Raw genomic sequence first — 16,107 nt, forward strand, 5'->3', positions numbered from 1 at the left:
TTGCTGCACAAGAATTATTGGGGGCCGCCGGCGGATCCCATGGCAGGGAGAGTGTTAATCATCCGTATTATCAGTATAGTCTTGTATAACGTCTCGAATATTTTGTTTACTGCGGGTTTCGTTTAGAAGATTACTAAATTCGTCCAAAGTTAAGGGAAATTTAAAAGGGGGAGGGTATTTTACTAGTTAATTCCATAAATTCATTTGTCACATCATTCCATACCTGTTCTTCCGATCGATTGTCCAAGGTCTTCTTTTTCTTCTTCAGCGCTTTCTTGGTAGTTACTTCTCTACCACTCAGTGGTATATTTAATTCCATATTCGTATCGACTGGGTTCCACTCCGATTGCGAAGGTTCCGAGGTCGTATTTGAGTGTATTCTCTTTATACCCTTATTCTGGTCCAATATAGTCGAAGGGAAATTCAATATTTGCGACTGGGGTTTTGAGGTATCTTCTAAAAAGGGGATAGTGTCATCACTAATAACCTGTGTATTGTTTTGAATTTTTACAGCTGCAGTTTGAGCAATTTGAAGACAAGTTTTTGTTAAATGTCCCATAGTGTTACATACAAAACACTTCATAGATTCGTTAGAAATGTAAATCCAATAGTTCGTATCTTCATATTGAATTTGTAGTGATTCGGGAAGTTTTTTCTCGTCCTCCGGAAAAACATATAATTGACGTCTGAAACTCATGATTTGGGAAAACCCAGCGTCCAGGATACCAACTTTCATGAACGTAATAGGACTCAATATTTTAACATTAATTTCATTAAACTTTTCTATAAGAATTTCGTGGGGAATTATAGGGCAGACGTTGGACAAAACAATACGCTTATTTCTTGATATCAAAGGTCGAATTTCCAAGACATGGTCCTTAATTTTTCACTTTTTTGGTCACTTCCACGAGTTCGTCAACAGTTTCATGACTTTGTAACTGTAGATAACGAAATAAGATAGTCTCTCAACATTAATCCATCAATGGAATCAATAACTATGGCTTGGTCCTTCTTTGGGTACATGATTTTAGAGGTTACATTGGCATAACTCACAGTAGGTGTACTAGTAATGTTCTCCATATTTAATTTGGTGCTCCTGCAGGCAGGAGCACCCGCGATAATAAGTGTGATAGGTAGTACTATAGGCGCGAGTTGTGCGTAGGTCGGGCAGCGATAACGCGTGGACCAGTCCGCACGGTGGTCGCGGGGTAACTGGGCCTTTTTCTTCTTAATTTACTATCGCAACTTTCTTAATAAACTGATAAAAAATTAAAATATGAATAAAAAACAGTAACAAATAAAGTAGGACACGTCACGTAAGTGGAAAGTGACGTGACGTATAGAATATATAAACCATTGTCCACAAGCTTAAATTAAAAATATGAATTGACAACATTTCAAAATTTTTAAGCTTTAAAATAAAAAAATCCGTTTCGTAGTTCCATTTTGTAGGTTTCTTAGAAACTAATTTTGAAAAAGCAACAAAATAAAAAAGGCATATAAACATTTACAAATGTTGTCATTTAGAAAACTCATTACAATCATTAATTCAAATTTCAAACAAGAAGAACAAACATAGGACTCGGACTCGAGAATATTTGTTCCACTACATGAAATGCACAGCCAATTTTTGCAAACCAAGCACTTCACCATGTTGATGATGACTGGCGTGTTTTCAAAGATAACAATAAAATGTCTTTAATGAGGATAGATTTTGTTTCTTAATTTGTTTTGATGGTAGTTTTTTAATTACATTAAGAACCGTACATTGGAGAACACTTATTCGTTTGCTGGGCGGAAAGTATTTTTTATCTTTAATGGATGAGAAGACTTCAGGAGATTTGACGGGTCGGGAGAATTCGACGGGTGTGCAGTCGTCTCCAGGAGTCAAAATTTTTGCTTTTTTGATAGTATGAGACACTTTATGGGAATCATAGGACTCAACAGGTATCATAACTTTAACACGCCTGACGGCTGACAGATGGATGAAATTCGGGGTACTGAATCTGATGGGCATTAAGTATTTTGTATAATAGGAGATTCATTATTTGATTCACGTTCCACATGTGATAAATGTTTTCTTGAATTATTTTCATAATCAATATTACTTTGCTTTTCAAGCGAGAACGGTAGAGTCAATTCAGATACAGGGAGATCCAATGCAGCCTCCAATTGGACTTGATTACTTGTGTCGCATTCGTTCAGGATTCGTTCATTTGGTTCAGATTCTAAATAAGTCGGTACGATTTCTTCGTAGGCGCGCCTAACAATTCTGAAGATTTATTAGAAGCCAGTGACAATATAACATCAGTATTTAATATTTGATCTGATCCACCAAAAACCATGGAAGACGATTTCTGATTTTGTGACTGGTATTCTATTTCTTTGGGATTACTGAGATTTGATGAGCCCAGTCGCTCTGGACAGGGAAGTTGTTGTCACATTCCCATTTGACGCTGTCTTAGGCACTTCAGCAGAAAAAATATCCTTCACACAATCAGGTGCCAACATATGTGTTTTTGGACAGTGACATTTGTACAAACCAAGTATTTCGCCACAGAACAGCTCAATGCCCGATATTCAATCAGATTTTTTGTTTTTGCAGATATTATTTGATGAAGTTTCATCGTACCAGGTATAGCACGAATCTCCTCCGGTATTAATTTCTTTATATTTTTCACATCTTCAGGTGACACATAGAAACTCATTACAGCCTTTAATGTTCTTTGCAGCGTCTGGTGTGCATCAGTTGCATTTAAAATGTCAATTCATTTAATTCACTCTTCTGTCCAATTGCCGTTTCACGGATCCACCGATTCTGTCAGCCAAATTTTTATCGTGACCTGTTTCCGAAAATGACCAGGTCGTTTAAGATAATTTCAATTTGAGCGTGAACAAATTTAGCAAAAAAAGTATTTCTTGTGCCTTTATTGGCTACTTGGTCCGTCCGAAAAAAATTAATTATTTTCATTTCAGGATTAATCTTCCTTGCATGTTTTATGACCGGCAATAGATATGCCCAGATACCATTCGGCTCATGGCAATTATCATCCGATATACAGTGTTAACTCTATATAACGACACTGAAGGGACCGTGCATTTTATGACGTTATATGGAGTTGTTGTTAAATGGAGAGAAGAAAAATCAATACTTTTTCGTCATTATACAGTGATTTTCTTTTACTAACCGTATTTACATTTGAAAGTTGATGTAACTATAACTGAGAATATTATGATAACGAATAGATATTAATAATCCATGACTCCTTATTATTATTAAGGGACTAAATTCTAAAAAAAACCTACACGTGCAATCAATCTCAATTCGTAAACAAAAAGACTAATTTCTTAGAAACTTCTGTGTGCATGATGCCGAAAGTCGAATTTATTGCAGGGTAGGATAACAATGCGACAAAAAAACGTACACAGCTGTGCAGTCTTTACTAATTTTAGTAATTTAAAAGGTACTTTTTATTGTTCAATTGTTGTAATGCTGACGTTATTGAGAGTGGGTGTGATGCTATTAAGAGTGTACCATTGTATGGTAGACAAGCTAAACCAACCAAAATCAATTGATTTCGACGCTTTAGAGAGTTTGTCGTTAAATAGAGTGACGTTACATGGAGTTTACACTGTAGTTACAAATGACTGACGGCAATCTTTTCCAAAAATAACCCCGGTTTATAGAATTTTTAGACGCACCGAAGTGCATTGATTGGATCTCGTTACTATATTTACAATCAAAATTCTCAGAAAAGTCACATAAAATTACAGGTGTTTCCTAATGGCCATCTCGTCAAACATATGAACACATTATGCATTATCTGAATGAATTTGTTTTCTAATATATTTTTAAAGCCATTGAAAATTTTGTTGTTGATACCTGTATTTAAGTTAAATTTGCTTAATAGCGATTTTAAAGTGCTTGGTGCAGGAAGACACCAGAGTCTTTGAAGGAGTCGGTAGCAGGTGGCAGATCTTTTATATTGCCTCAATGCTGTAATTTTGTCTACGATTGTCCACCTTCTGCCACTGTGATTCCTTTTCACATTTCTTAATTCCGATTGCAACATCAATGTAAATGAAGGACTTCATTTCGTAATCAAAGATTGCACTCATTTGTTTTCAGTCAAGACATTCAACAATTCTTTTCCTTTTAATTTTTTTACTCGATTGTGCAAATAGAAGATTATTTTCATGTGTTTTCTACAGGTTTTATACATGGCTGTATCATTCAGTTTCTGGATTTTCTTCGGTGGCATCGGAGAAACTAACTGAAATTAAATTAACTAATGTTAAAAATAAATTAGCTAAGTATATAAAACTATAAAGTATTTATTATTTTTTAATACTTGCTGACCCGCGCAACTTCGTCTGAATCAAATAATATACCGTAGCTTATAAACTTTCTCGATAAATGGACTATCAAACATAAAAGTAACTTCTTAATTCTAACCAGTTTTTTAAAGTGTTCAACCAAATAAACTCTTCAGCTTTATAATATTACTATGAAGGATTTAATTAACAATGATTACCTTTTGATGTTCCCTTTTACGGTCAATAAATAATTGTGATGAGCCTAGTTTTGGTGTCACAATAGATTCCATTTTAGCAATAGGAAGCAACTAAATTGTATAGGTATAGTCAACCAAGTTTTGTTGATTACAGAACCCTATAACGGAACCCTAACGAGCAGATTTTTTGTATACTTATTGATGTATTAATAGTCATATAATTTAGGAGTAACATTGTCCTACAAATAAAACAGTCCATATTTTAGGGCCATTAATTCAAAGTATGAAATCCTTTTAGCTACAGATTTGAGCACTTTCAGATTTTTCGCATTTTTTTGGGGTTACATTTTTAGGGTTCCGTACCGAAAGGGTAAAACGGAACCCTATTCATGAGACTTCGATATCTGTTTGTCCGTCTCAGATCTCTAGGCTGTATCTCAAGAACCGCTATAGCTAGAGTTCTGAAATTTTCACAGATTGTGTATATCTGTTGCCGCTATAACAACAAATACTAAAAACAAAATAAAATGAATATTTAAAGGAGGCTCCCATACAATAAATGTGATTTTTTTGGCCTTTTATGCTCGATATCAATAATGGCAACAGGTAGGCACTTGATATTTTCACAAAGGCCTTAATTATATGTCTACTTCAATATTTAAGAATAATATTAAAATAAAATAAAAAATTAAGGGGGGCTCCCATACAAAAACTTTTTTTAGTATGTAGTTAGTTTAATTGGAATAATTTTATAAGAATTTAATATTTGAATGTACTTAATTTTTAATGTAAATTGATTGTTATGTTGCAAAAACTTAATTGTGAACAACAAGCCCTGACACCGTTACACAGACTGGTATTTGGTCTTAAAAGTTGGTCAAAAATATTTTATTCTTTAAATGACCGGTAAATAGTGTATTTATGCAATACTAGCCAAAATAAATAAAATAAAAATCATTTGTAATAGGAAAAGTTAATTTATTCATCAATTACTTCGTCATCATTATCATCATCAAAACTTATATTAAAATTATTACTTTCTAACAATAAGCCTAACACATCAGGTGAAAACGCAGTCTTTTTTTTGTTCTTTCTCTTTCTTAGGCCCGCCAAAAAAGGGTCCGAGGTTAAAAGAAGCCTGTTTAACACATCAGCATTGCATTCGACGCGTGAAAATTTCCGAGAGTGGTCGAGGCGGAACATCCTTATATGCTTATTCCTGGCTTCTGCCGCTTCTTCCGATAACTGTCCAATTGGGAGAATAGCTTCAGCTACGACTTCAGCTCCATGACGTAAAACTTTATGTAAAGTTGGGGACATGGGGTAAAACTTATATAATGAAACGTAAAGCTTTGCAGTCTCGTCGCAGTATATTTTAAATGCTTCTACGTTAATTTGCAAACCGGAACATAATGTATCTAATATAATTTTTAATCGGTAGATTAAATTTTGATCTATACCAGTGATGTTCGCCGATATTTCATAGTTATCAAAAAAACGCCTACTGGTATTCCCATCAATGGTGTTGCCCAAATTGGCTTTTGGTATGTCCACCAACAAACCAAGTTGCTCCCGGAACTTATCCTGAATTTCTTTTTTCTTACGTTGCACTAAATCTGTTTCTTCAGCTGTAAGACGTACGTTCCATTTTTTTACTGGTAGCTTATAAGCCACGTGCAACATGCTCTCAAAAAATCGGATGCGAGCATGTAATAATGACAACCCGAACTCCATGTTCTCTTTTTTACATGGCATCATATTGTCCAAGTTGTTAAACTGCTGACGTGGCGCCACATAAATAGCACCTCATGGTTGATTTTGTGTGCGTCGCTGCATTGCAAACCTTGCCATCCACCATGGTGAAAAGCAATTTATGCCCGATACTAAAATCATTAACTCGGGTTTTAGTTAGCTCTGAAATTTGGGTTTTGATAATTGCTATTTCCTCGTTGGTTATATCGGTTGTTTCTTTGACGAACCTTATTCTAATTGGGCGACAATACCGTGGCGAAGACGGTTTAGGGTTTTGCCACAAGATCTTTCTCTCTGGTCCGTAAACTAGCTGAAGCGGAACCATGGAACTTTGAAATATATTGGCATCAGAATCGGCTTCATTTACAAATTTCATTTTAAATTGCATCTGCTGGGATCCATCGTAGCCCCATTTGCTTATAAGCACTAAGGACTGTTTTTCGGCTGAATTTAGCTGCTGATTTAAATCAGCCTCTCCAAGATGCATGAGAAGTCGTTGTGCTGTGTGATCCATAAGACTTTGCACTGTTACTTCGGCGCATGTTTCAGTGATACGATGAATATCCGGATAGCACTCTTTCTTAAGCTTTTGTAGAATAGAATAACATGGATAGAAACTAGGATTGCTATCTCGCACTATTTCATACTGGGTTTGAGTAAGTCCCGCTTCAGTATACATGAATAACGCACGTAAATGTTTATCTTCTCGTGATTCCTCATTTGTTTCAGATGTCTTTTTTTTTATTGCAACTGCATATTTCCTCGCTCTTGTAGGACTTTTCGTTAAATCCTTGACAATTTTCGAAGCGTCCACTTTTCCAGTCTCTCGTAACTTCATTTGTGTGGCATATGTCAGCTCATCTGTGCCAGCACCTCTTAGTTCTTCAGTTTTACGTCTTTTACTTCTTTCACTCAAGTCTGAAAATGACTTTTGAGGTCTGCCGGGACTAACTCCTGTAACAAAAAAATCAATTTTATTATCTATTTTTCTTTTATCTGTAACTACTGTAATAAATAAAATAAAGCTTGATAAAAATGAAAATAATGACGAAACTAGATCATAAGGTACCTACAGTAATCACAGAACGTATGTAATCAAAAGGGGAATAGTATCGTGGTATTTTTTACGGGAGAATAGAAACGTGGTGTTTTTTACCTGTTTTCGGCAGCGATATGCTTCCTTGTAGCCAGTCTTTGTTGCGTTCTAGGAACCTGGCCTTTGTATTATGAGCGGCTGACCATCGCTGTTTGAATTGATGTCTTATAATTGACAACTTTTGTTTGATTTCAGCAATATTTTGATCATTGCCTTCATATTGATTAAGCACTTCTTGCTCCATTATTAATATTTTTTCATTAAAAGTTGAGGCGCCAGAGCGTTCCATTATATTAAATAATTCATTTCTAGTCATAACCTTCAATCCAGAAGAAGCTAAAACAAAAAAATACAAAATATAAACAAACATTTATTTAATGAGCTGCGGGATGGCTTTACGAAAAAAAAAATAAAAAAAATAAGGGTGGTTTGGGGTGACTGTTTTAAACTGAATAATAATCTACAATGTCCTTTCTATTATATACACATAAAATTTTGGCTTAGAAATGCTTAGAAACATATTAAAACTCATTTAGAACTTAAAAAATGTACATTTTAAAGCAATTTTATAGAGTTTTATTTTCAAGGTTATAAATAATAAAGGACAGATGATAAGTTGCAAAAATAAAGTTCCAAATAAAGTACATACCTGGTTGTTCAGAATCCATGGTAAAAAACAGCACAAAATTGTATAATTTCGAAAAAAATATATATTTCAAAGTAATGAAATCAGAGCGCATCGAACAATCACACGTACACTGTAGGCGAACGGTAACTTCCGACTGAGCACTCGGCACGTTTGGGTAGGGGTACTAGGTTTATCTTTATGTAATTAGCTGGACCGGTTCTCCTAGTTCTTAGAAAAAATGGCTTGGAGGGTGCAAAGTAAACTTTTAAAAAATCGATTTTGACCATGTTTTAGGGTAAAATACCAGTCTATGCGTTAGGGGGGATGAATATTGAAAAAAAAACCCTTCGTGTACGAGTCCGACTCGCACTTGGCCGATTATTTGTGTCCCTAGTAGGCATGTCTCAAGTTCGCCGTACGAACTCGACTGGGACTCGGTCGCTTGCATCCGTCAGTACTTCCTTAATTCTATTTTAATCCTTCATTATATTATTAATTCATATGAAGCAGTGGGTACGATCGCCGGTCGCGGTCTCGCGTTGCGGTCGTCTTGATTCGAATGCCTCCTTTAGACTTTAGGTGATGGTTGGTGAAAACAGACATCAGACTCAGTAATAAGGGGGTGTTATTTCTTCGATGACAGGTGCATCCAGCGGGTGAGTTCACACTTCGGGACCTCTGCGCCATCATCCCCATGCGAGATCCGCTGGTCGTGGTGGAGGCGTCTGGTGACGTGGTGCTGGCCGCCCTGGAGAATTCCGTCAGCAAATACCCCAGCCTCGAAGGACGATTTCCTCAGGTAAATTGATATAATATTTAATTCAGTATTTAATAAGGTTTTATCACACTAGCAGTCCGGGATAAGCGTGCATCTAGCGAGCGTCACGATTCTGCCGTTTGCAGTATCGTATAGAATTACCATCGCTTAAGTTGGGCATGAGCAAATGAAAAAATGTATCAATATGCAGCGTGTAACAAAACAAAGTGACACTTTAGTGAGTGTACTTGTTCCTTATAAAGAGTTACATTAGAAAGAGCGATTTTTTGACCGACTTCTAAAAAGGAGGAGGTAACACTTCGGGCTGTATATGTATTTTTTTTTTGTATGTTCAACGATTACTTAGCCGTTAGTGGCTCGATGAAATAAATCATATTTTGATGTTCTATTTTATTTACTTAATTTAGTGTCTTCTTTTCATTGTTGTTCTCATTTCCTTCATTAATTGTTTTCTCATTTTTTTTACTTATGTATTTAAATTATTAAAAGTACTTACATAATCAATAAACAAATTAGTCCGGAGTGTACTGTTGTTTTATAATACTACAATACTTGGGAAACTTAATTAAATATTCTTTAACATAAAATTAAACATGTAACACTTAATCACAACATAACAAAAACAAAATATTAAAAAAAAAATACGTAACACAAAATTAACGGCTAACAATAAACAAGAAACAAGAATATCATATCGAGGGGTGAAAGGCTAATGGATTTAAGCGACATTTTTGTAACTTTACAGGAGAGCGTTTTAAAGTTTTTAAAATCAGAAAAAAATTCGTAGAAATTCAGTTTTTTGTTTAATTTAGATTCCAAGTATACAGTTCTTTTCGTAATTAAATCCTTTATCACATGTTTTAGTTTTAAGTCAATAGAATAAAGGGTTACAGAAATAAATGTCGCTTGAGTTAAAAATGCTTATTTGTTTATTTTTTTAGAGTAAGGATAAAGGACTTAAGTTACGCTTCGCCTAGATTTTAGAGTAAAGCTAAATGATTTAAGGTACAACTGTTATTATAATAAGTGGGTAGCTAAATGATTCAAGAAGGTAGCTATAGTAATTTTCGAGTAAAGCCAATAGATTGAACTACATATCTACGGCTGCAACAGATTACGTCTAATAGGCTGAAAGATAAATTCAATCCTATTTTAGGTGCAGGATAAGTGACTTAAGCCACGGTCAACTTTTTAATGTAATTGACCTAAATCCTCAAAAAAATTAATTTTATTTGAGATTGGTCGTTGAAACCTTAACAAAAACTTAAGTATTGAAAAAGGAGTGTTTATTAAAAACTACAGAGATTGACTAATAACTTATTATTGACTAATGACTTATTATTTTAGCATAAGTAACTGACTAATCAATGACTTTTATTAGAACCTATTAATACTATAACATTCAGTCATTTATTTACTTTCTTAATTTAAGAAATCACAGGAATCAGGATATAACCATGTGATTATCACATAATCAGCCTCTAAAATTTGAAATTTTAATAAAAAATTTAAAATACTTAATTCGTTTAAGTTTACGTTATATTTTTAGGTTACAAAATATACCTAAGCATGTCATATTTGACCTAAAATTCTTGAGAAATCAGTCTCAACAAAAAGTAATATATTATTATTTATCTTCTTTATGATAAAGTTACTTATAAAAACATAATAATAAATATTATAGCAAAACTTAAACATAATGACTTATGAGTAAGGCTGGATTGCTTGGTCAGTAGTCAACTGTAATTTAAGTTAAATATTTTTACCGTAGTTAAAATTACGACTTTTCTAAAACGTTTACGTAATTTTAAAAATATTTGTCTATTAGTATAATTAACTACTGATCAAACAACATCGCCTAAGAATTTTGTTTTACTTTTTTAATCCTGGGACCGTACCACGAAACTATTTTGAGACTCAAATAATGGTACGAGAATGCAACGTCCTATTCTAACAAACGTATAATGACGTTGTTAGAGTAGGACGCTGCATTCTCGTTCGATTGTTTGAGTCTCAAAACGGTTTCATTGTAGGCCTACTGGTCAAACAGTTCTTAAAAATAAGTAGGTATCTAATGAGTCTCATAAATAATTAAAGCTTAAAACTTAATTAAAACTTAATCTGCATCTTGTTAATCTATTAGAGGTATCTAATCTGTCTCACAATTAATTAAATATTGTTTATTATTTAATTAATTGTGACTTACTCTGCATTTTCTTCATCTTCCAAATCTGTATCTAATAATACGTCGTTTCCATCAGAAGTTTTCAAGTTTATATATTCCGAATGAACAATTCGTGGAATAGCTGAGCTATCGCATAGTTTTTTCAGGTCCTTATATTTAGTTTTTGTGATAGGAAGAGAAGAATCATATCTCTGATTGATAAGTTTAGGCTCTGCCACTATTTGAATTTTTTCCTCTGGAGAATTTTCCATCATGCTATATTTTACTTTCATTATATTAGGGGATGATTTTTTGAAAGTCGCAATTCGCAGCTTACTAATTTTTCCAATTAAATTTCCTTTAAAGTACTTGTCAGCCAGATCGTCAAAGCTCTTAAAATCTACATGCGTCAAGCCTTCTACGTTGTAAAGTTTTGGATCCTTTCGTGCTAATTGGCAAATAGTTAGCCATTGTGAAGGGGCCCAAACTGTGGTGTTTCGAACTGAATTTTCAATGATAGAGTGTATACTGTCTACAGTCATTTCGGTGTGGCCTGGTAGTAAATAGTTCATCTGTATTGTCTCTAAATTCTGTGCTTGTAATAAAGCATTGTGTAAAGCAGCTAAAACAACTTTGTTTTTGTTTTGTCCGGGACATGAATCAGAATAGAGGATTAGAGATTTTACAGAACTCCGTGCATCAACATCTTTAATATATTTTTGCAATATAGTAGCGATCTCGTTCGCACCTCTATTTCCTTCCAACTCTCCCCAAATGTAGCAGAAACCAGACCTTGTAACACTTTCATAAAAGCAAAGATTGTAGACAGCATATTTTCGAGAGTAATATAATTGCATGTTTAAGCCATGCGGTGTATTGAGTACCTTTTGTAAGTCAAACGATGTACATAGAATGGATGGATTGCCTTTCACTAGCTCTTGGTGACATTCTAAGCGTGCTTTAGATGCCTTCTTTTCTATCAAATGAACCTTCTTTTCAGGACAGTCGTTTTCATTTTCTGTTTCAAACTTCATACATTTTATACACTTATATTTTTTGGGTATATGAAATCCAAGGTTGAACTCACTGAGAAACATATTACGAAAGAGTTTTTCGCTTAAACAGTCAACGCCTTCGGAAATTTTTGCTTCTTTGTATAACCGGTATAAATTTTTGATACTTTTGACCTCTACTGGTAAGTACAAACGGGTAGAGTCTTTTCTGCAGTAGTGAGATGGCAGTGCAGGTAAGCTTTTTATCCAGTTTCTTGCAGATTCCTTATTTTCTTCGCTGGTCTTGTTGCTTAGTATACATTTTCCACGTGGAGGATTATTATCCTCTTAGCCAGCATTGCTAAGAGGATAATATGATATTCTGATATATGATATTCATTTAACACTTTATAATATGTTTTAGTTTATATTTAATATTCTTTTCAGTAACCTGGTTTACAATTGTTTGGTTCAAATTGTTGATTAATCGAGGTACAATATAATCGGTTGTTCTCTCTCCATACACATTTACTGCACTTGATATGTTTAGTTTGTTATTTGTTTTCTGTCGTGTCTGAATATTGTGACTAATATTATATTGCTGGAGATCGACATCAAAGAAATGATCTTTGAAGATACAATATTCAGTTTTAAGTGTAATCGGAAGTACTTTACAATATCTATATATTTCTTTTATCATTTTCCTTATACTTTTCTTTAATATTAGGTGGCACAGTGGTTTTTAAGATTCTAGTTAGTAAGTTTTGGATTTTATGCAGTTAGGTTTTGTAGGATCTGTCGTAGCTAGTTAATCCATAATTTATAATAGAGTCAGCGAGGGCGTTGTACAGCATCAGTCTTACTTTATAGGGTATTTTGTTTTTAATTAAATATATATTGGATATAAATGCTTTAAGCTTTTTACATATCTGTGTAATTTATGACTGCCAAGAAAATTTATTATCGATAATGAGACCAAGGTAAGTATGTTTATCAACAGTTTCTATTTTACTACATTTACAGAAGCTATTGTTGTTGTGCAGGTATTGGTGGTCATGTGTCATAAATTTTTACCACCCTTATGTTCTTCCTTCCTTTCAGTGAGTGCCCTCGTTACATTGTTACCTTTTTTAGTTTCTATTTTATCGCCTGGTTTAATCAAATTAAGTTCTTCATTATTTCCTTCCTTTCGCTCAACTTTCTTAATAAGTGTATCCATAAAAACTTTGGCTACTGTCGGCATATATCTGAACATGCTTCGAATATCGTAAATTTTATTTTTGGTCAATGTTTTATTTGCGTCTTTTAAGGTAATTTTACTGAAAACTTTTATTATATATTAAATTTTATTTTTCTTGTCAATTATTTCTGTTGGTTCCGAAAATGTAGTTTGATATTTTATAACATACCATTCTTGTTTCGAATAAGTTAATGACCTTAACTCGTTTATAAGGTAAAACCAAATTTTATAGCGTGTGAATTATTTGATTTAATTTTTAGTAGAGATGAAGGGCTGTATATTTCTTGGTATCTTAATATTTTGTATACCTCAACTAGAACAACACAATGTTTTGCTTACATTCCGTCAGAATTCAAGACAATATGATGTTGCTGCGGTGTGGGCTCATAATAATTATGGTGCCTATAATTGAATATATTCAACAAAAAGCACCCCAAATTACGACTCTTCACTTCGTATCTGATTCTGCCACAAGCCAATATAGAAATTGCAAGACATTCTTTCATTGCCGCCTTAAAATGGCAATATCCCGGATATTTGTTACCTAAACTTGACTGATTAATAAATATGATTGTGATAATAGGTTTAGATAATAATAATTAATAATCAAGTGCAATTTTTGAGGCTAGTGTTGTCTTATACTAACGATTTATTACTAAGGAATCTGATTTTGAAGCTTGTTTTCTTAATGTTGCCTAATAATTTATCATTAATTTTTCTATTCTAGGAAGCCCATCATGTTTCTATTCTACCTTTTTTTTTTAAGGAGGGGAAATGCATTACGCATCCCCCGCCCCCTCGGGGGAAGGGGCAGGGGTATGTCGGACTCCCTCCGCAGAGGTGCCCTCGTCCACGCTACACGTGACGGATCGGGATCGCAGTGCATTCAACCGCGTCCTCCACAGCGCTTGCCGTTTCCGGCACCTCTTCGGCTGCAGCAGCCTTCGCCGCCGCCTGTCTGCACCGAGAGCTCCCCGGGCATCGGGGGAGCCTTTCTCCTCGGGGCCTATGTTACGGGCCGGTATCTAATTTAACCTGCCTGCCTCTAATTAACCTGTCTCTTACCTGCTAAAAACTGGCAATTTCTAGTTCCCTTACACTGAAACGTATTCATTTTTACTAAACAAATCGATATATTCGATTTGTTTAGTATATCATTTACACTCCATCCCAACATTTTTTTACTTTTTGTCAAAAACGTAATTTTTTTGAAAACTGCACTTGTTCATATTCGTGACAGTCGTTTGTTAATATTAGGGCGCTTTGTTCACATAGAACAAACGCTGTGTCTATCTGTTGTGGGGTATTTGAAATGAGCACATGACCACAATAATCAATTAGGAAATTTACTGTCCACTCATCGTTGTAGAGGGTATTATAATCCGATCCCGTAAAATAAATGTTTATCAGCAGTGTTAATATTTTTAGTAAAGGCTACAAAATATTGCCCAGAACAATTTGGATAGTAATAATAATCGTGATTTTCGATCGTACGACGAACGATAGGTCAAGGCTGGATTTTATTTATCAACTGACATTTTTAACCTTTTACCTTGCTGATAAGTTTTTTGAAGGTATTTTTTTGTTACACTTGCGGTTTAAGCCTTCTTCGGAACACAAATTATCAGACTCATTTATAATAATAGTAGCCTTCCGTTTCGAAATATTCACCTTCGGCTTTGGCAAATTTTGTGATTTGAAAGCGGTGCTACTGTTAGCCAGCGTGTATCAATAAAATGCCCAGCTTTTTGCTCAAGATCATTCTGGATTTTTAAGTTTTTAAACAAATTTTCGGCAGTGCTGTTAGATGAGTGTTTTATTGTTTTCCGAGCAGCAAAGAACCATAACGGAATGAACGGAATTAATTTTTTTATGTCATATTCAATAAAAAAAATCCCATTTTGGGATAATTTATTGATTTTACTATCTATTTTAGTTTTTAACGGTAAAACTATTACCTCATCTTCCATATTATACAAATCTCACTCAGGTGAAGGAGGTTATGTTATTTAATCATCAGAACAACTCTTTCATTGTCTGTATCATCAACTGAAATTAAATTTTGAATGATTATTTCATCAGGCAAACTTAGATCAGCAAAATCACATCTCATATCAGCTGACGCTATCGGCGAAATCCTAGGTCTAAGTTCTTCAGGAAGATCTCCTTCACTCGTAGAAAAAAACGCGTAAGATCTATGTAAAGGGAACTACTGTGGAAGCTATATTTGATGGAAGGAATATTTGATAAATTTTCATTTTCAATCTCGTAGGCCGAGTCAATGTTGTATTATGTATAGGTTTGTCAGTATTTCTGATCTAAGAACATACGAGCCGAGATATTTGACGTGACTACAGTTTCGAGGTTCAATAATGCAAGACTTTTCAACACAACTTAGGTTGCGCGTTATCACCTGATGCTTATCGCTCTTATTCCAAATAATTTGGTGAACTTGTTGGGTCCCTTTGAAAGAAGGGAGATCAGAAGGTAACAGTAAGTCTTTTTCCATAATATAGTAATCAGAAACCATTTCGATTACTATGTTATTCGTAATAGATTTTAGTTCTTCAACAAAAGTATTAAAAATCGAGAATATCGTGACAACGGGAAACAATGGTATCAGCAGTTCGATTTAAAGTTCCTCCCACACCGTCGGGTGTCCCTTTCCATGGCCGGACTCAGTATAGCTCCAAGTCAAAGAGACTAATCTGAGATATTGCCATTTTAAGGCGGCAATGACAAATATTGTCATGTAATTTCTATATTGGCTTGTGGCAGAATCAGATACGAAGTGAAGAGTCGTAATTTGGGGTACCTTTTATTGAAGATATTCAATTACAGGCACCATATGAGCCCACACCGCAGCAGCATCATGTCTTGAACTCTGACTGAATGTAGCAAAACATTGTGTTGTTCTGGTACAGTTGAGGTCGAAGAAATACA

The 16,107-nt window shown here is 34.4% G+C and overlaps 2 protein-coding genes across 4 annotated transcripts in view; one reads left to right on the top strand and one right to left on the bottom strand.

The window, feature by feature from the left end:
* The window catches only part of LOC121725930 (snake venom 5'-nucleotidase), a 196,135-nt gene that overhangs the window by 99,866 nt on the left and 80,162 nt on the right, over positions 1 to 16,107 (top strand). For all 3 annotated transcript variants that reach the window (XM_042113140.1, XM_042113132.1, XM_042113123.1), the window contains one exon: positions 8,634 to 8,789. In XM_042113140.1, coding sequence (XP_041969074.1) covers positions 8,634 to 8,789 — 156 coding nt within the window. The remainder of the gene's footprint in view (positions 1 to 8,633; positions 8,790 to 16,107) is intronic.
* Positions 5,363 to 8,290, bottom strand: LOC121725968. The gene is made up of 3 exons (XM_042113174.1): positions 8,012 to 8,290; positions 7,423 to 7,698; positions 5,363 to 7,220 (listed from the first exon to the last, which is right to left on the bottom strand). The coding sequence occupies exons 1-3, from the start codon at positions 8,100 to 8,102 to the stop codon at positions 6,286 to 6,288; spliced, it is 1,302 nt and encodes a 433-aa protein (XP_041969108.1). The 5' UTR covers positions 8,103 to 8,290; the 3' UTR covers positions 5,363 to 6,285.

The sequence above is a fragment of the Aricia agestis genome, chromosome 1, assembly GCF_905147365.1.
Source record: "Aricia agestis chromosome 1, ilAriAges1.1, whole genome shotgun sequence".
Lineage (NCBI taxonomy): Eukaryota > Metazoa > Arthropoda > Insecta > Lepidoptera > Lycaenidae > Aricia > Aricia agestis.